This window comes from Gouania willdenowi, chromosome 22 (assembly GCF_900634775.1).
Source record: "Gouania willdenowi chromosome 22, fGouWil2.1, whole genome shotgun sequence".
Taxonomy (NCBI): Eukaryota; Metazoa; Chordata; class Actinopteri; order Blenniiformes; family Gobiesocidae; genus Gouania; species Gouania willdenowi.
The window spans coordinates 7,798,486-7,811,716 of record NC_041065.1 but is presented as its reverse complement, the minus strand read 5'-3'; the positions used below and the strand labels follow the sequence as shown (position 1 = coordinate 7,811,716).

The 13,231-nt window shown below is 38.2% G+C and overlaps 1 protein-coding gene across 1 annotated transcript in view; it reads left to right on the top strand.

The window, feature by feature from the left end:
- The window catches only part of alk (ALK receptor tyrosine kinase), a 763,155-nt gene that overhangs the window by 441,104 nt on the left and 308,820 nt on the right, over positions 1–13,231 (top strand). The window contains exon 4 of the mRNA XM_028439062.1: positions 11,394–11,598. Within this exon, the coding sequence (XP_028294863.1) occupies positions 11,394–11,598 (205 nt within the window). The remainder of the gene's footprint in view (positions 1–11,393; positions 11,599–13,231) is intronic.

Here is a 13,231-nt window from a genome sequence, read left to right as displayed (position 1 = left end):
AAGACATAACCCCTTAACCCTCACCTCACTTGCAATGGAGAGAGAACACCTGTACCCTACACTTAATGGAGAAGATGTTCCCATAATTCTATTGTCTTTAAGCAATATATATATATATATATATACAGAAAAAATGACTTGTTAATGTCTGAAAAAACCAAGATGTATTGACCAGAAACCCATGGAGAACCAAGAAGAAATTTGAATCTCATTTTCGAGGGGGACCAAAAGAGAAAGAGATAATAAACTAGAGATAATTAACTTTCTCACTCCAGACAAGAGACAGGGCTGACTGAGCACCAAGGTGAAAACAAGAGTAAAAACTACATACAGAGGACCAGGTTTAACCAGAACCATGACATCTTTGTGTCTTTCTTGCTTCATTGAAAAGCAAATTAACATTCATATGAAAGGAAATCTCACAATCCAAGTGTCCTTGAAATGCATCGATTGGGGGCTAGATTTACATCTTGTCGTATCAAATACTAAACCACTGCTTTGGAGTTTGTGGCTCTGTATTTTACTTCGGAAAAGTTCTAAGCTTTCATTCTTCTTTTGGGTTACATAGGTTTTGATTATTGATTTGATATTATCAAATGCTATAAAAAAAGACAAAACAGTTTGAAATTATTGACAACAGCATTAGTTAGTATTAATAGGTGTGGATACTGTATTGGCTTTGTTCTCATGTCCTTTTGATGTATAGATAGATGATAGATCAGAAATGTTTTATTTGCCATGTACAGTTTTAAGGACAGTACAAGGAATTTGACTTGGTGGTTGGTGCACAAAACAAGCAACAAAAAGAAATAAAAGAAATAAAAACAAAACAACAAAGAACAACCCAGCAACAATAATAATAATAATAATGATAAATATAAAGGATGAGGGATAAATAAAGGATAGATAGAGAATAAAGGATAAATAGGATAAATATAAATATATATATACAGTGCAGCAGATATCAAGCTGGTGGAGGTGGTGATCGGGTGGGGGGGGGGGGGGTTCAGTGGGTGACTTAGGGTGTGTTCATGTGGATGGTGGCAGAGGGAAAGAAGCTGTTTTTGTGTCTGGAGGTTCTGGTCCTGATGGACCGAAACCTCCTACCAGAAGGGAGAGATTGAAACAGTTTATGACCGGGGTGGGAGGGGTCGGCCACAATCTTTCCTGCACGCCTCAAAATCCTGGAGGCGTACAGGTCCTGGAGGGAGGGCAGATTGCAGCCGATGACCTTCTCTGCAGAGTGGATGATACGCTGCAGTCTGGCCTTGTCCTTGGCCGTAGCTGCAGCGTACCAGATGGTGATGGAGGAGCAGAGGATGGACTGGATGATGGAGCTGTAGAAGTTCACCATCATCTTTGTTGGCAGACTGAACTTCTTCAGCTGCCGCAGGAAGTACATCCTCTGCTGAGCTTTTTTGATAAGGGAGCTGATGTTCAGCTCCCACTTGAGGTCCTGAGTGATGATGGTCCCCAGGAAGCAGAAGTACTCCACAGAGCTCACTGTAGACTCTCCCAGGGTGAGGGGGGTGAGGGGGGCTGGGTTCTTCCTGAAGTCTGCTATCATCTCCACTGTCTTTAAAGCATTGAGCTCCAGGTTGTTCTGGCTGCACCAGGACACCAGCCGGTCTGTCTCCCACCTGTAGTCAGACTCGTCTCCATCAGCGATGAGACCGATGATGGTCGTGTCGTCTGCAAACTTCAGGAGTTTGACCGACTGGTGAGAGGAGGTGCAGCTGTTGGTGTACAGGGAGAAGAGCAGAGGAGAAAGAACACAGCCCTGAGGAGATCCAGTGCTGATGGTCCGGGGAGCAGAGATGGTTTTTCCCAGCTTCACGTGCTGCTTCCTGTCAGACTGGAAGTTTGTGATCCACCTGCAGGTGGAGTCTGGCACGTTCAGCTGGGAAAGCTTGTCCGTGCCAGATAGATAGATAGATAGATAGATAGATAGATAGATAGATAGATAGATAGATAGATAGATAGATAGATAGATTTTCCACCTTAAAACATCATCATTATGCAAAATTAAAAAAATTGCTGTGTAAAAAAAGTAATTCCTCAAAAATGATAGATAAATCAACATCAACAGAACACTGACTTGTTGTGCCCCTACACTTCAGGGCGCACCCTTTGGTCTTCAGGCCAGGGTCTCCTAAACATCCCTAAAACCCATTTTCAAACCCGGGGAGACCTGTCCTTCCAGGCAGTGGCCCCCAGACTCTGAAATGATCTTCACCAGTCCCTCTGGGAGCTTGACTGTGTGGACTCTTAAGAATCACTTCTACAGCACTTTGTGATTTTTATCTGCAAAAAGCATTTTATGAATACAATTCACTTACTTATTTACTTACTTTTAGAGCACCTGTAGCTCAGTTTGTCTCCAGGGAAAAGCAGTGTCTTGGTGATACTGTTAAATGGTACAGAACTAAAATGTGTGACAGTCAAATTGCAGGTCCAAGATAAATATACGAGGTCCACGACCCTGAAAAAAGGAGCAAGCAGTTCAGAAAATGGATGGCTGGATGTTATAAGAGGATTTAGCAGAGGATTTTACAGTTTGAATAGTTTGTCTGGCTTTCCCTCTTGGGCCTTTAACTGTGATTTCAATATCTAAGAGATTGCTTTTCTCAGCAACACTTGGCCTGATTTGGGGTGTTGTGTCAACAAGACGCTCGGTTGATTGACTCTGCAACCTCGCAAAGAGCAAGAAAATAGTTTACCATCGTGAACCAATGATACACAACCCAACTATCACTTCACGGTAAAAGGTTGCTGCTTGTGCTCATATGAATTAGGGCTCGGCTTCCTCCTCCTCCTTCTCCTCTTCTGAGATGTAGCAATGGAGGAACATTTTATCTGTTGAGCTTGGTGTTGTTGAGAAATGTGTTAATCATTAGTGAAAAAAGTGTAGAAAAATGTTGTGCAACATTTCTGTTTCTAAAGGATCTTGTAACACAGAAAAACAAAGTGTAACCGTTCAGAAACATAAATGAAAAAAAAATTAATTAAAGATTTCAAAAATTCAATATAAACTCTCCTGATTTTAGGTATTTTGTCTTTATTTTCTTTTATGATCATATATTAGGGTGGTTCGCGACATTGATGTTATACTTAAAAGTTTTCTAAATTTTGCCAGATTCCATTTTGCTTTGTTCCCACTGACATTTTGAACATCTCTACCAAAAATTGAGCAAATATAATGTCAGTAAAAAGTGACACACCTTTTCACCATTTTTATTGCTCACCTGAAGAATACGTAACTTTCACAGATATCTGAAATTTGAAATATATGAAGGCAGCGTAGATCATCAGGTCCTGGAGCAAACACCATGTTTTGTTCCAGCACTAAGATAGAGACAAAAATGTAACGGAATACATGAGAGAAAACAATGAAATCACAGCAGCTCAAACTTGAGCTGAGCATGTGTGGACCGAAGTGGACTTTTGAGAGTGTTGCGATCGTGAGAGAAAACAATCAACAATCTGGGTCAAATGGGTTAACTCGGCATGTCTGGAGGAGGAGGAAGTTGCGTGTGTGGGAACTGCGGGGAGGGGAAGACTTGGAGGAAGGCCATCATACTGTAAGGGAACTATACAACTCTGACATATATAGCAAAATAATAATAATTTTACCATCAAAAGCCCGGTCTCTGTGTTGTTTTTGTTGTTTTATAAAAGGAAACCAATGTTGAGGTGTCCCTAAAGCGAAGAAAAAAAACTTGCTTCAAAATCACTGACAGGATTTTTCAGAAAAAGGCTTTTTTTTCTCAACTTTTTATCAGAAACTGGCATTTTGTGTGAAACTTACCTACATTCAACTGCTGATTAAAGTAGTCTATTCTTTCAGAATCTGGTTTCAGATTTTAGATTGTCATAGTCTTTAAAAATACGTCAAAATTATCTAAAATGTCTGGCAGTGAGGGGGGGGTTTCTGTTATGAAAATGGTTGGCGGCCAATGAGTTAACAGCCGGGGCCTGCCTTGTCTTTGATAAGCATAGAGTAGCAGCTCATCTTGAGTCCACACTGATGTCTTCTTCATGTCCAGGACAAGTGATGCTAGTTGCTACGCTAACTGCTACTGTGCGGCTGCTGCTCTCCTCCACAACTTTCACAGAAACAACCTTTACCTCAGGTTTAGCTTCACTTATTGGCTTAAAAAAGCTATTTTTTAGTCACGAAACTATTTTTGCGTAAAATCACCCTCATAGCTTAACTTAAATAACTTTTAGCAGTACAAAATTGTTTTTTAAATCCAAACAAACTGTGACACAGTAACATCATGAACCCGGAACCGGAAATAGCACGTTCAATACAGAGAGGGAGCCATAATCTTAAAATGAACGTTTTGAACGTTTCACAACACCAAATTACTCCAAAATAACGGATGCACACACTCACTTGTGGTATTTGGAAGTCGTTGACAAAGTTTCAAGTCAAATTGGTCCAGGTCCGTGTCGGGAAGATATTCGCTCCACAAAGACACATACACACACACACACACGCATGCAGACTTTTGCTGCTTTATAGATGGACACATTTGGATTCTTGGGCTGTAAAAAGTTAATAATAATTATGTGGTAGATTTTTGTTTTGTTCATTTTCATGACAGTGAAGTAATCATCCTTGCCACTACTGATTAATTGTCTTATCAGTGATTGTGTTGCCTAATGCAGATACTGGCAGTCAGTTGAAACAGGGCTTGTGAAGCAGTAAATGAGTGAATCAAGGTCTGTTAGGCAGCAATATTCACAGGTGAAGCTCAGGCAAGTTTTTTAGCTTGTGCCCTGTCAGTAACTTCCTCCCAAGTAAAAATTTTCTCATCTTATTAGAGCTGGGAGACATGACTTAATAGGGTTCCGCATTTAGGCCAAAAGCCCATATGCTAAGTACTAAAACCTTTATATTAAACTACTTCTGCTGTGTGTGTGTGCGTGCGTGCGTGCGTGCGTGCGTGTGTGCGTGTGTGTGTGCGTGTGTGTGTGTGTGTGTGTGTGTGTGTGTGTGTGTGTGTGTGTGTGTGTGTGTGTGAAATTGTGTTTAATTTGCATCTCTGACAATCTTGCTGCACACATTTGGACTGTGCTCAGGAAATTGACAGGACCTTGTTTGCTCGATGCATTGAAGCAATTGAAGCTTAACTGGAACACTCATATTTGAATGTCTCTTAACTCCTGTTTTCCAGCAACCTTGCACAATATATATGTGCGCTGTGGTTATCAGGGAAAGATTTAAAAAAAAAAAAAAAAAGGGTCAGAATATTTTGCAATAATGTCTGAACCAAGTCTGGCTTGAGACCTCCTCCACTTAACACATGGCTGCTGAGGCTTTGATTTAAAACATAAATTGTTGTTTATTTTTCGGGAGCATGTCTGCCTCACAGCAAGAAGGTCCAGGGTCAAGCCCTGGGGTGGACACTTGGGTTACCTCCTCCCACAATCCAAAAACATAACTGTTAGGTTGATTGGAGCCTCTAAATTGTCCGTAGGAGTGAATGTGAGTGTGAGTGGTTGTCTGTGTGTGTGTTGCCCAGAAGCATAACTTCAAACCCAAGCACCAAACACAGCTGCTCACTCCATCACATACCCAGGTTAAAGAGTTTATTTTATTTGTTTTTTTCAAGTTCCCAGGAAGAGCTAAAACTAAAACTCTGTTATTAAAAAAAAGAAAGGACCTTGTACATTTTAGCTATGGCAGTGATCCTCAAGCAAACTCTGAAACTGATGTACAAGTTTTGGTTACACAAAACTGCAATAACATTTTCTTCTTTTGTTGAAATTTTTATGTCTAAACTTGTAGAAAACAGCAGAAGACTTTGTTCTGACTTACCTTGATTAGGGTGTGCAAAAAAAGTGTTTGTTTAGAATTGGTTGAAGTTCATGTGCAGCACAATTAGGAGCGGAACTCACTGCCTGCAGGTCAACCAATCCATTCTAGTAATTGGTCAAAGCAGCCAAGAATAATCTTAGTTTCCCAATTGTTTCATTGTGGAACGAGCATGTTCTGCATCCTTTACCTAAATAAAGCTACATTGACACATTATAAACAGTTTAAGTCGTAATTAATTGAATTGAGAACCTAAAAAAATACTTCAATATTTAGTATACCTGTATGTGGCTTGACACATGTAATTGTTTCTAAGCTAATCACCTAAATGGCAAAGTCATTGCTGACTTTGCTCCCTGTCTTTCATATTTTTACCCCGAACTCCATAAATTAAAGCAAAAAGCTATTTAGAGACAACGACCCATTTTCCCATGAGTTAAAACACTGTCTTATCTTAATACAACCTGACCCTTTCAAACCAGGTACATTCATTTTCTACATTAAAAAAAAGCCATTTATAAAAGCAGAGTGAATTAACTGTTAAAAAGTATTTTTACGTTGTAGCTGTATGACTGTATCTGTGGCAGTGAGTCTACCTTATGACCTCCTACTCTGTCAAATCCAATAAATAGCAACTTCAGCAGAACTGGCTCCTGTGAATATCATAGAATCCCATTTATTTCGTGCTTAGCACTGTCTGTGGTTCTTAAAATAGGACTCCTTAACTGATTATGTTAAAATTGCATTGATTTGGCCAAGACTGAGGTTCTAATGTACTGTAATCTTAAAACGGGAAAATATGGAGACGTCTGTGTTTGAAGACAATGGTAATTAGGTACTCTGTTGTGTTCATATACTGTATTTAGTGATAAACAAACTAAAGCTTTCTAAAAGGCAACACTTTAATTGAAGTTTCATACATAAGACTGACATTACGCTGTCATTAGCATGAATAAACTGTCATGGAGGCTGTCATTAAGTGTCCTTCGCTAAATTATGACACTTTTGGCGCTATGTTGGCCTTTTTTGGGTTAGATAGAGGGATCTAATGGGGTTAAGGGTTAGGGTAACAAAGGGTTAGGGTTAGGGTAACAAACGACACTTAATGACAGACTTCATAACACCTTATTAATGCTAATGACAGATGTCATGTCATAATAATGACAGCGTAATGTCAGCCTTATGTATAAAACTTTGAGTAAAGTGTTCCCGGTAAAAAAAAGTTCTTGGTTATGAAGCATTCCATACAAGTGGTGACACAAATCTGTGAAGAAATTACTAAGTATAATTAACTCTAGAGATACTTTGAGATGTGACACCTTTAAAGTGTTGGACTGTCAAATATCTCATTATATCGGTGTCTTACAATCGGGTTGTCACATAATAAATTCATTATAAATTCAAGAAAGTGTCTATTGCCGTACGGACAACCCGCGGTGCTATTGGTACGTTTACCGAAGTACACATATGTAGTGTTTTAGGGTTAGGCAAGGTAAGACAAGGCAAGGCAAATTTATTTGTATAGCGCATTTCATACTCAAGGCAACTCAATGTGCTTTACATGATAAAACATTCAATTGTTTAAAATCAATAAGAACATTTAAAATCATCAGTAAAATCAATTAAAATCATCAGTAAAATCATCAACAAACACATGATGGTTAGGATTAGGGTTAGGTTTAGGGTAAGGTTTAGGGTTAGGTTTAGTGTTAGTCACGCAACCTAAACTGGCAAATGACTGACCTATCGTGTCAACCATACAGATAGCCACTGCCTAAATTCAAATAGATAATAACAGCACTATTTTGAAAAAAGTAGAATTAGCAAGATAATTTACAGAGTATACTAAAGTGCTTTTAAAACAAATATAGTAACTTACAGGAGATCATGTATACCATGTACTGTACCTGTACTTCTAGAAACTGTCTATGCACCATATTTGAGTTTTAGATGAAGATTTATAATGTACTTCCTTTTGTTTCTACTGTTTTTATTTGACATTGGTACTTAGGATTTTGTTTCAAACATGGTTCTATAGGGGAATTATATATGTCATCAATACAGAGATAGATATATATATTCATGTAATTAGATGTCTTAAAGACTAACGACAATATTGTCTATCTCTAACATTTTATTATGTTGTTAGAATTTCTGTTTTAACCTACTATGTTGCTTCTTTGTTATTGTCTGTTTTTTACCTGAAGATTACAAAATCAAAAATGGTCATGTAGTAGGGAAACTATACAATCTTTTTACTGTACTGTGTTGGCTGAAATGAATAAAAACATAAAAAAGACACTTGGTAGTGGACATTAAATGGCAGCAAAGAGAGGATCTTGGACAACATTTTAAAGAGGTATGTTTTTTTATTTTTCTCACTACCATTCCATTTGTTCTAAGAACCCAACAACATAGTATTTGAGGTTTATTCTCCCAAACTCGCCTGTTTTCCAGAGTTTTAGCCCTCTGAAAAGTCACTTTCTGAGCAGTTCTAAAAACAGGCTGTTTTGGGGCCCACTTATGAATATTCATGAGTAGGTGTGTCTGTAGACACTGACTCTAGTGTTGAGGTAGTCGAGACCGGTCTCGAGACCAAATTTTAAAGGTCTTGGTCTCGTCTCGGACTCTGAAGCGTTTTGACTTGGTCTTGTCTCGGACTCGGGCTGCCCGGACTCGGGATTTTCTGTAAAGACCGTACGAGACCAGCACTAATTCCTGCTATTTTTAAATCTTTTTAGAATGTGATAATAACACAGAGAATAACGGGATAAAACAATCTTTTATTCATTCTTTAATCCACCCCGTATAATGACTGCAACCTTCCCTAATGTGACCGAGTGATGTGTGTGTGTGTGTGTGTGTGTGTGGCTACGGTGTCAGTTTGGACCGCGGAGCAGAAGGAGAAATGAACTAATCACCGGTAAAAATCCCAGTAAAACCCCCGAAAACAATCACCAGTAATAAATATTATCTCCCTGGTAAAGACAGTAGCTCTAACAACTGGTAAAATGATAAACTGGTGATATTACAGCCTGTGAATGCAGTACAGGGGACGCACTTACTCCGCCTCTGGGTCCTAGTGCCAGCCAGCTGCTGAAACCTGTTCCGTTTACCGAGGTCCGTGTGTGTTTAATAAGTCCGTGTGTGTTTAATAAGTCCGTGTGTGTCAGCATGTTTATGCCTCTGTCCATCCACTCTTTTCATTATATCCATGTCTTTTAAGGTTTTTATTACATAGTGTCGGCTGTCATCTGGGCCGCCGCCATCTTGGATTATGTCGTCACCAGCGCGTCATCAACACAAGTTGCACATGTGCAGAATGAGTTAAATAACTGTAAAGAGGTCTTATATTAGTCTATTTTCTTTTTAAAGTGGTGTTTTTGTGGCTTTAGACTCCAATTACATTTATGTATATAATATGTTCCCCACAATATAAACAGGTTCACAATATAATTATTTTTTATAGTTTCTGTTTCCACTGTATCCAGAATAATAATAATAATTCTCAACAAGAACTATTGATTGATTTATTACATGACTGTTCCAGGGTTTGAGTTTGTTTTATTTAGTTTCACATCTACCTGTAGCTCTATGTTTTTTAGACTGATGACTTGTTTGTAGTTTTATTTCAGAAAGTTTCACTTTAACAGTTACAGCTGGAAACCTTTGTTAATTGAATATCCTAGTTACATTACAGCAACCTAATTAAACTATATCAACTAAGTGAATTAATAAAAATAACCTGTGTAAAGGCTTTTTCAAACTAAAAAATCTTGTGAACTCTGTGACCTGTTGACCTGCACAACTCAAAGAATCAGAATCGAGAATCATTATTTCTTGGCAGAAATACTTTTAAACACTTGCTGTACATTCAGCTGACATAAAAATCTTGTTTTCAAATATGTAGAATAATTGTGAATTTCATCAGTAGCAGTAGTAGTTTTAATATTTTAGTTAATTTTTTGCAGGCACCTTTTTTGTCCATCAAATGTATTTAAAAGAAACTAAAATTAAAGAGAGAATGTTATTTAACTGTCGAACCTTGTAATAATTTTATTTATTTATATATTTTTTTAAATTGAAAAAAAAATGTTTATGGTCGGCCTTGGCTTGTCTTGGTCTTGGTCTTGACTCGGTCTCGGCTCCCGAAAGTCTTGGTCTTGTCTTGGTCTCGGTGCATTCTGGTCTCGGACAAGTCTTGGCCTCGGATAGTGTGGTCTTGAACACAACACTAGCTGACTCCACACAACAGCTGATCACTAGTGATTTTGTTTTGCTATCCACACACTCTTGTTATTGTTTTCTGCCAAAAAAAACATTGCTATTTAAGCGGCTATTGTGATTGTTAGTCAGACAAACACTGTTTCAGGGAGTGTGTGCGACAGCAGCAGCGGAGTCAATCAGCTGAGTCAGCTGCTTCAAACTCACCGGAGCTGCTACGTCTCTTTTCACGTCATCCTCTCCACTACTTATTACAGGAATAGTCCATTCAAGGTGATAGTCCACTGTTTTGTCTAATAGCTGCATCACATTGGGTCACAAACGCGTCAGATTATCTCAAAGGTGATACGAGGTGATATAATACGAAAAATGGAACTGCCCCGGGTGCTACACCATGGCTGCCCACTGCTCCTCAGGGAGGGGTTAAATGCAGAGATCACATTTTGTGTATGTAGCTTTACAAATGTGACAATAAAGTATAATATATATTCTATATTAAACCGCAGGGTTTGTTTAAGCTGTGAGGTAGTTTGAGAGGAGATCATATTCTTATAGGGTGGGAGGAGTCAGGATTGTCAGGAGGAGGAGTTTCCACCAGGTGACGTCAAGTAGTGAGAATAATCCAACTTGCCTGTTTGTAGCTGACTTTTTACAAAATGTGGAATAACACGGAAGGGAGGACACAGAACTTAGTCAACTTTGGCCCTCAGAGTGAGACTAAAGGATGTACAGTATATCACTGTAGCAAATCCATTTTCATAATACCGCCCCTTTAAATAAAGTCCTTGTTTATTATGATTGTTTATTGTGATTGTTTCACACTTTGTGATCCCAGCTTTTCAGACATCCTGTTGCATTACTTGTGCTTCAAAAGATCAAGACATGTCAACCATCACATCTCACCACCCATGAACCTCATCGCATGTCCCTGGTTTTAAGGCATTGTCACTAAACAATGTAATCTAGTATTGGGTAATGAATTTAAAAAAAGAAAAAAACTTTGAATAGTGGTAGACCCTAAACAGTAACAGGAGCAGACTGAACTCCCACAGCAGATACAGACACAAACCAGAGAGATGAAATAGAGAAAGTTTTGAGTGTCTGATCAATCAGCTTTAGCATAGGTAATACATTTGAAAGTAAAAAGGACTTTACATCAAACTAGCTTATTATAAATTCAAAATCCATCTTCAAAGCAGCTCAGCTTCACAGAATATATCATTGTCTTTACTCCTTATTTCTCATTTCTCATTTATTTGTCATTCTTTCCTCCTATGCCGATGCATTTTGTGTTGTTTAATTGTTTATCTTTATTCCTTACTTTGCTTCTTCTTCTCAACCACAGGTCATTTTTTTTGGGTGAACAGCTCTGCGTTCAGTGGTCCATGGGTGCTGAGTCCATGGTTGTGGAGTGGACAGGTTTCCTGTAGTCTGGACATGGCCGTGTTCCTCCACCCAAGGCAAAGTGGGCAATACACTATTTGGCTCATGGAAAGGGACAAGTCCCCCCTGGCCCTCTTTTCTACAGACACTCTGCCTCGCATCACAGGGTAAGTCCTTGTGTTTTAAACATTATTCCACATGGGTTTTTTTTTTTATTAAAAGGCTGTTTGAGGGTTTGGTTATTTGAGATTTGGATGCCTCTGCCCTGTAATAGGTCTGTGACCAGCACCAGAAAAAAATCAGATTCCCTCCCCATGGTAGAACAAAACACAACTGTATTTCTTTATAAGTAAGATAAGAAGGTAAAAAATGGTTCTGGTGGCAGGGGTGTTTTTGAGCACATTTTTGTGATATACCCATATACCCTGATTTAGGAAAAAAAATTATTTCAAAACATTTTTTATGCCATATTTGATATTAAAATGTAGACAATAATGAGACACATCATCAACAAAACACTCCGGCTGACTTCTATGCCTATTTTGGCCATCACATGGCAAAAAGTGACAAAATAACAGTCAAAAACATTTTGACTTTGTAATTGATGAATTCATATTGGGATTCATATTTTGAGATTATTTTTTTTTCTTCATGTGACTTTCATTTTTATTTGGACCCCAATTTAGGGCTATTTCACCACTCGCAAATGTTGAAAATCCTCTACATGAGGTAATTGTAGCTTTGCTAGTTTTTAGCATGACATAAAACATTTTTTTTTTTAATTCTCATGTTCTACATTTTCTCTTTTTTCGGGGTGTTTTTTCCTTCAACATATATGAATATATATCCATCACCATTATCATAACGGTAATTAAATGCTGCATCAGAATTTTAGAGTATTGTTTAAGGTTGTAAAATGACTCCAGTCCATTCCAATTTTTTTGATCTTAGTTTTGTAGATTTTGTCAGGATATGAGGGGGTAATGTATGGGACTATATTCACGCAATAATAGTTTCTTCTTGCCAAAAGTTTTAATTTTATGAGCTTGGGGACTAGACTGGGATGATTTTAACCTTAGATAATACTCTGTCGTATATATTGACGATGTTATGGACAATATTGCGCAAAGTTATTTCCAAAGTCACAATATTTTTGACTGTAGATTTAGAAGCGACCCAAATTGTTTTGTTGAAAATGTGTCTCAGCATTGTCGACATTTTGGTACCAAATATGACATGAACAAATGAGGTGAAAAAAATTTATTTGACAATTTTATGTTTTTGATAAATCACAAAAATCTTTCCCACTAAAAACATCCTCAAAAACACCCCTGCCACCAATTCCTGAGACAAGAATCGGTTTACTTCTTATATACTGTATCATACTTTGAAAAAGAATACAGTTGTGTGTTGTTCTACCATGAGGAGGGTTATCTCCCCTTCTGAGATATGGCCGTTAACCAGTAAGGCCTGCAGAGATAGCTATAGGTGGGAAATTGAGGAGGGTATTTGTTCAATGAATTTGTAAGGTGCCTTTAAAGAGCCAAGCACAAACGAGCTTTCTTTGCCCTTGCAATAAACTCTCCAGGCAAACAAATCCTACATTAAGATCAAGTATCATGTGCTTTCACCTTTTTTTCCCTAAAGACAGATGTCTCTGCTGCAAGACCAAAAAAACAGGTCCCTACAAAAGCAGGTTTTCAAGAAATGCGTTTGTCTTTTCAAAAATGAATTCATTTCACCAAATCTCTGCTTGAAAAATGATGATACTTTCATATTAGGTAGCAGTTATCCCTTTTC